Raw genomic sequence first — 8,291 nt, 5'->3', positions numbered from 1 at the left:
TTGTAGTCTATATAATATTAGATATTATAATATTAATTATTATATAATATTACAATAATATTAGGCCTATATATAAATTATATACAATAATGTGGTGTGTAAGAAAACACACATTTGTGCACCATTACATGAGTATGACTATATCAAAATGGCTACGTAATAATTTAAAGGGGAAATAAGGCTATACTTATTAATACAACACTTTATTATTACATTGACTATATAAATTGGTGAGCCAGCATTTCTGTTCCCGGCCATTCCTAGGGGGTCCAGGATATGTCAGTTCACCTAAAGTGGTTGGTTGTATGTTTCCTCTGATCTGTCTGCGCTTATCGTCTGCAGCCTTCACTTTGACATTTGGAGCATGTGTGAATGAGGCGGCGGCGCGCGGAGCAGCCTTCCCTGGAACATCGGGGGTAGGCGAAGTGACACAGCAATTCCCCTGATGTATTTTAATTTTCAGTTTTTGCTGTGAGGAACTGTCTAATGTAGGTTCAATCACCATGACATCGGTTTGGAAGAGACTTCAGCGCGCTGGCAAAAGAGCGTCGAAGTTTCAGTTTGCCGCGTCCTTTCAAGAGCTCACCGTAGAGTGCACTAAGAAATGGTAAGAAACGCGATTTCTCTTTCGTTGTCTCATATTGTTGTTATACACTTTCATACATGTTTAACGTTTCTTTTAAGTTTGACGTAGCTAAGTTACAATAACACCCAGTTTAGCAAGCGACGCGACGCTATAAAATTAGAACGCAACGCTCCCATTTTAAACAACGAAGCTCGTGAGGTTGCAGAGTAGTTTATTGTCAGTGTGTTGTGGTTCTTTATAGGTCAAGAACGGACAACATCTGATGGCTTGTTTACTCCGGCAAGCAGATTTCTGTTTGTAGTAGTGAGTTTTGTTATTACTACCTCAGATTATACTTCCGTTTTACTTTCAGTTCTCCCGAACACAGTCATCTTAATGGTTCCACTGGAAGCGCATCTTCAAGGACACTTTCATTAGCAGCTACAGAGCAACTTCATTAGGCACTTTTTATGTGATACTCTTTAATGGATGCACATGAGAGGGTATTACAAATATTGATAAAGCTGATAACCATAGACATTTATTTGTATGCAGTCATGCGCAGTCTTTAATTATTACACTGTTACAAAAATATCATATTTTTGAGTTCAGTATAGCACTACACACTCATTTTCTAAAGTGCACGAGGTGCATCTTGGGATGCTTTTATGGTTGTTGAGCACTTGTTGGCTGCAACTCATTAAAAGCACGATTTATTTTTGTTTACAAAGCATTTAGATTAAAATAATTTTAATATTACAAGAAACATTCAGAAAAAAAAATCAGTCAGGTGTGCCAGACTTTTTTTTTTTTTTTTTTTTTTTTTTGACAGTGTGGCAAGTCCATATTCTAAATCTGAAATCATTTAAATGCAGTTATCTCAGTAAGGCTATTTAACAAAAATTGCTTCTGGATTCCAACCTAGGCAATGTCAAATATAAAAATATTATTTTCCTGACGATCAACATCATTTTAATGTACATTAGCATCATGTGACAGTGTTTTTGTAATCGATGTTCCATCAAAACAATGATTGTAAAATAATAATCATATTTATGAAGTGTTGTTGTGATAGTGATCTTCCAACTAGAACAGGAAATTGCCTTTTATTCAGTTAGAGGCAATAAGTAAAGAAGACACATGAATTATTTATTGATATATGGTTTCTGTTTTCCGTAACTGATAATTTTCCAAGCAACCAGTTTTTATTTTCTACACAAACAAGCGTCCATACTCTTGACTTTGACATGGAGTTTGTGTTAAGAGAAACATGGCAACTTAGAAGAATTTGTAGTATGTGGAATGGCTGGAATGATTAAATAGTATGTTTGTTATTTTTATATTTTTATTTTTTTGTGAAAACTAAACATCGAGCCTAGAAAGCAGACAGAGATATTACATCATGTAGTGTAGACATGCCTTTATTATTTGCTGAAACATGTTTACTTGCATGTTTAGCCTTTTATATGCTATTGTTTAAAAGTTTAGCATTGGTAAGATTTAGTGTTTGAAGACTCTTGCACACCAGGGGTGCATTTATTTAATTAAAAACACAGTAAAACAGTAATAATGTGAAGTAGTACTACAATTTAAAATTCCTGTTGTTTATTCCTGTGATAGCTGAATTTTCAGCACCATTACCATTGCAGTCTTCAGTGTCACATGATCCTTTCAGAAATCATTCTAATATGCTGATTTACTGCTTAAGAAACATTTATAATTATCTGTTTAAAGATAATTGTGCTGCTAAATATTTTTGTGAAAACCATGACACTTTCTCATAGTTACTTAATGAATTGAAACTTCAAAAGAACAGCTTTTATTTGAAATAGAAATATTTTGTAACATTATAAATGTATTTAGTCACTTTTGATAAATTTAATGTGTCCAAGCTAAATACAAGTATTAGTTTCCTTCACAAAAATATTACTGACCCCAAACCTTTGAACAGTAGTGTATTTCATGGGACATTCAGTAACATTAGCTGGTGCTGTGATGATGTCATCTGACTTCTGTGATCGCTGAAACAATCTCTGTGGTCCATTGACAGTGTGTCTTGTGTAGTCACATGACTTGAATAATGTCTGACCTCAGAACAGCTGTTTGATTCTGTCAGTTGAATGACTCGGCTAGTTCTTAAATGTGAAATGTGGTCAGTGTTACAAGACTGTCCACAAATGAAACAATTCTGATCTTATTGTTTGAACTGGGTTATTATTTTACACAATATAAAAAAAATATATTATTTAAAAAAAAAAGCACCATCTAGTACTTCAATTCTAAATAGTTGTTTGTGGGAATAAAACTTGGTTCCCTTCTGAAGCACAGTGCTAATAGTTGTAGCACTGTACTTCAGCCGCTTTACATCAGTGCGTGTGCCATTTCCCAGTCTATTTCTGTGGACCCCATGACTCTGTCACCACGTCGCTTGGCCTCTTGCATCCATCCACGCAGCTGCCGCTGACACTGACCTGCAATACGAGACCCAGAGGCCCACGATTTTCTCTCTCCACCTTTCCTTTCCTTTATTATGACTTCAAATGCCACGTTAACATGCGTAGACATAATCTACTGCCGTCATTCGTTTTTTCATCAGTTTGAGGAAATTATTTAATAGAAGCACTTCATGTCCCATTTATTTGACCGATCAGCACTTTTCCAGGTGTACTATTGAGTGATAGAGGTTACAGGTGGGTTGCATGGGATGTCTGGAAAGGCAAAGCGTGTAGCTTATATCCCCAAATTATAGGAACAACCTGTGTGATATGAGAATTGCATAACTGCCTGGCCATCTGCAAGTATAAATAGTGTATGGTTGGTCATAGCTTGCACTTTTGTGTTATTACACAGTAAATTGTGAAATGGCAGCTGTGGTTGCCAGAAATACCACAAATACAGAAGTAACATTTTAGGTTTTACTGATTTAACTTAAAGGGTTAGTTCACCCCAAAATTAAAATTCTGTCATTAATTACTCACCCTCATGTTGTTTCAAACTTTCGTTCATCTTCAGAACACTAATTAAAATATTTTTTATGAAATTTGAGAGCTTTCTGACCCTGCATAGACAGCAACGCAACTACCACCTTGAAATAAACCATGTAACATCAGCGATTCAACCGTAATTTAAAATAAATATGCAGCAAAACAATGTATTTTTCATTTACTGAGGTAATGTTAAACTACCAGCCTACTAAAGTACTAAAAATCTGTTTTGTACGTTTATAATACACTGACAACCACCAAAAAGCACAGGTGGTAATGAGAAAGCCACATTACAGAAGGTTCAAATGCTCACTGATGCTCCAGAAGAGAACATGATGTATTAAGAGCCGGGGGTGTAAACTTTTGAACAGAATGAAGATGTGTACATTTTTCCTATTTTGCCTAAATATTACATTTTTTTCCATTTAGTACTGCCCTTCAGAAGCGGCAGAAGATACTTACGTGTTTCCCAGAAGACAAAATAAGTCCGATCTTCAAATTCCAAAAGTTTTCACCCCCAGCACTTAATGCATAATTTTTCCTTCTGAAGCATCGATGAGCATTTGAACCTTCTGTAATAGTTGCGTATGAGTTGTCCACAGTGTAAAAAGATTGATCTCAAAATCATACGCTCATTGTTGGAAAGAGTTCAAATACAGAAAAATGCGTATGCAAACTTTTGAACGGGCATGTTTTTATAAATTCAGCTATTATTTTCTCTGTTGTGGACTATATGGTAATGTCTTCTATGTGAAATATCTTATTTAGGTCAGTACTAGATGAAAAATTAATATGCATTTTGTATAATCCCTCTTATTTTGGTTAAGTAATTAACATTTTGCAGATTCTGGTGTATGTAAACTTTTTACCTCAACTGTATTTCACATGCAAAAACTGAAAATGTAATAGAATTTCATCGTAAAATTACATGACACATCCAGTTAGATTTATTACAGTTTTTCACCATAGTAAGGTAACTCAGCATTAACCAATCAACACGTTTTTCTGTGACATTTTGCAGTCTTTTACCATTCTAATTATGAAAATATTAAGCATGAACCATTTCCATTTTCGTATGTGTTCAAAACAAGCATTCAAGCATTGCTGTTGAAAATTCACATAAAGGTACATAGCAAAAGAACAGAAAAAGTGGTTAAAAATGAGGCATTTGAACCAAAAACACTTCCATGAGGAAGTGGCACAATGTGTGTAAGTTAAACAGCTGATCTGATAATGTTAGTGGAAGGAGAGTCCACACCCTCCATTGAGAGAAGAGAGATCAGTTTGGCATAAACAGACTGGGGAAAAGTAGAGCAAGTCTCAGGTTATATTTCCCACAACCACACTTAGGGAAACCCTCGTCACACCTCGCTCTGTTAATACTCAGTCACTTTAGCTTACGATTAACTTGAACTTAAAAAGCTAATATTTTTGTTGTTTATATAAGGTAATATATATGTTGTTACTATTACTTTATATGTTTCACTGAGGTACATTTATGTAAAATTAGGTAAAAATAATTTCACTTTGTAGGTAAAGAATGAATCCTTTTGATGGTCTTTTTGGAGTTTTGAGATGAAAATTACAGTATGTTTTCAAAGTACAGTGAACTCCTTTGTCTCAAATAATTTCTCATGATGTGACCCATTTAATTTAATTTCTTTTTTCAGCTATATGCTGTGCTTCTCCAGAATGTTAGCATGAACATATTTTAAGATCTGTCACATGTTGCATATTGGCCTGAAGTGTTTGCACTCCATGATGAGTCTCTCAGTTGCTTAACATATTTTGTTCTGCGATTGCTCACGTTATGCATAGTGTTAGCCTGTTAGAACAGGAACAGATAATTTCACCAGATCTTAAAGAAGCTCCAGCATTCCTCCCAATGAAGCCAGCTAATGCTTTCCTGTATGTGGGTCAGATGAGTAACCTAATAACCAAACTGAGTGCACATGATAGTAGTCCTCTTCATCATGCTGATAGAGACTAACCTCCTTAAAGGAGAAGTCCACTTCCAAAACAAAGATTCACATATAATGTACTCACCCCCTTGTCATCCAAGATGTTCATGTCTTTCTTTCTTTCGTTGTAAAGAAATTGTTTTTTGAGGAAAACATTTCAGCATTTTTCTCCATATAATGGACTGATATGGTGCCCCAATTTTGAACTTCCAAAATGCAGTTTAAATGTGGCTTCAAACGATCCCAAATGCAGTTGTAAACGATCCCAGCCAAGGAAGAAGGGTCTTATCTAGCGAAATGATTGGCTATTTTCATAAAAAAAACAAAAAAACAATTTAAATTCTTTTTAATCTCAAACGCTCGTCTTGCCTTTCTCTCCTTGAACTGGTATATTCTGACTCAAGACAGTTAGGGTATGTCGAAAAACTCAGATCGTATTTTCTCCCTCAACTTCAAAAATCATTTCAAAATCATCCTACATCGCTGCAGAAGTTCCGACCCAGTCTTTGCAAAGTGAACAAACACCCTTAACAAAAAAGGTAAAACCGTGATATAAGATGATTAAGAAGTTGAGGGAGAACATGAAATGGGAGTTTTTCGATACACCCTAACTGTCATGAACTGGAACAAAAACAGAAAGACATAAACATCTTGGAAAGACATGAACATCTTGGATGACAAGAGGCTCAGTACATTATATGTGAATCTTTGTTTCGGAAGTGGACTTCTCCTTTAAAACAGTTCCCTAAGGAATTTTAAGAGTATGATTGAAAATCCTAGTTATATTTTCACTATTTTATGAGTAATTTCAAATTTCAGTTCTTTGTGAATAGCAAAACAGCCTCATGCAGTGTTACACTGCTCACTAAACAAACTAAATTATAGTATATGTACTTTCAGTGTAAAACAGGAGTTATGATGTTTCTGTATTGTAATGTGTTATTGTATGTGTTTTGTTTTTTTTTTTGTTTTTTTTGTGGTTCACAGGCAGCCAGACAAACTGCGAGTGGTTTGGACCAGACGAAACAGACGCATCTGCAGCAAGGTAAAAGGAGGATGTGGGTTTTTATTCTTACAGTTCCCACATGTATAGCTTTCAAGTACTACATGAAGATACGGCTGTGGTTATGATATTTTGATGTTTATTCATCTAGAGTTGCTAATGTTTTAGTAGCTACTGGAATAGTAAAGCTACACTCTAAAAATGCTGGGTTACAAACAACCCAACTTGGGTTATTTGGCAACCCAGTGCTGGGTAACAGAACATATGCTGTTTTTTTTTTTTGTTTGTTTGTTTTTACCCACCATGCTGGGTTTATTTTATTTAAGCCATCTATTGTTTAAAAAATTATTATATTGCTGGCTTAAAATGGGCTGGAAATTAAAAATCACAGAATTACTATAGGCAAAAGCAATAATAAAAAGATAGACATTTATTATCAAGCAAGAACACATAGACAAAATACAAGACATATTGAATATATCTGGGTGAATACAGCATAGTTTACAATATTACATGCATTTAAACTCAGTAAACAAGCATTTAGACATAAAGTGTAACATTTAAAAATAGCATTTTAGTTTATTCAACCATTCTCTGTAATCGCTTTTTACTGAAATATTCAAATTTTCATGCCGGTGTGTCTCCAAAATCTGAGCCGGCGAGAACATATTATAACATTAAATTAAACCCAGCATTATAATGAATAAAATCCTATCATGCGAAACGACCGACCACTGCTGACGTAGCTTACTAACATCTCTCGTCCTTATGTTGTGTTTTGTAAAATAATACAATATACAGCACAGTACAGACTTTATAAATGAAATAAAAAGTATACAAACCTTTATTTCATTGAAGAAGTGGACCAAATCTGCAACGCTAAGAACCACTCTCTCCTGTAGTAGACTCAAAAAGCCTGTGCCTTGGATGTAACTCAGCAGCTGGGTTGTTGCGTAGGGGACAGGCTCAACCCAGCGGTTGGGTAGAAAAAAATAACCCAGCGTTTAAATTGACCCAGCTACTAGTTACAGAAAAACTACCTAGCAACTGGGTAGAAATATCAAAAAAAGCCAATAAAATGACCCAACAAGTTGAACCCAGCATTTGGGTAAAAAAAATAAGCCAGCACCTGGGTAAAAATATTAAAAATAACCCAATTAAATGACCCAGTGGGCTGAACCCAGCACTTTGGTTAAAAGAATAACCCAGCATTTTTTAGAGTGTAGAGCACAACTCTGTAAATACAGAACAGCACATCATAGTTGTTTTTTCTGTTAGGAATATGATTGGATATCATATTGCTGTTAAAGCCAGGACATGTTATCTAAATTAAATCTTTACGAATTTTACAGAGGATGAAAATAAATCTCAGCATATCAGTGTCATTCGAAACCACACAGAAAATGTTTGCCCGAGAAAGAACAAATACTTCCTCCAAGCGCATAAATCATTTGGTGGCACTGTGATGTAATAATAATTTATGGATGATTGCATTAATATAGATGAAGCCTAATCCTTTTATGAAAGAACATGCATTATTATCTTCCAGGCAGCTTTTATGTTAAGACTTTGTTTTTTCATTGTGTAAACATCAGATATGTTTGACTGACTGGGTATTAGCAGCTGTGTTAATAGCAGTATTCTCATTGTCTTTATCAGCTTCATGGCTGGCAACCAGGTATCAAGAACCCATACAGGGGGACTGTGGTTTGGCAGGTTCCTGAGAGCGTGGACATCAGCGTCACTCTTTTTAAGGTGAATATACAATATAAAAAGAA

General features: G+C 35.1%; 1 protein-coding gene across 16 annotated transcripts in view; it reads left to right on the top strand.

Annotated features, from left to right (window-relative positions):
• The first annotated feature begins 310 nt into the window (after nt 1-310).
• The window catches only part of ehbp1l1a (EH domain binding protein 1-like 1a), a 40,606-nt gene continuing 32,625 nt past the window's right edge, over nt 311-8,291 (top strand). For 10 of the 16 annotated variants that reach the window (XM_051116036.1, XM_051116037.1, XM_051116030.1 and 7 more), the window contains exons 1-3: nt 311-607; nt 6,498-6,555; nt 8,173-8,268. In XM_051116036.1, the coding sequence (XP_050971993.1) occupies nt 504-607; nt 6,498-6,555; nt 8,173-8,268 (258 nt within the window). In that variant the 5' untranslated portion in view covers nt 311-503. The remainder of the gene's footprint in view (nt 608-6,497; nt 6,556-8,172; nt 8,269-8,291) is intronic. The other 6 variants (XM_051116031.1, XM_051116027.1, XM_051116041.1 and 3 more) reach the window with 4 other exon arrangements.

This window comes from Labeo rohita, chromosome 7 (assembly GCF_022985175.1).
Source record: "Labeo rohita strain BAU-BD-2019 chromosome 7, IGBB_LRoh.1.0, whole genome shotgun sequence".
Taxonomy (NCBI): Eukaryota; Metazoa; Chordata; class Actinopteri; order Cypriniformes; family Cyprinidae; genus Labeo; species Labeo rohita.
This window is presented reverse-complemented; position numbering and strand designations above follow the sequence as displayed.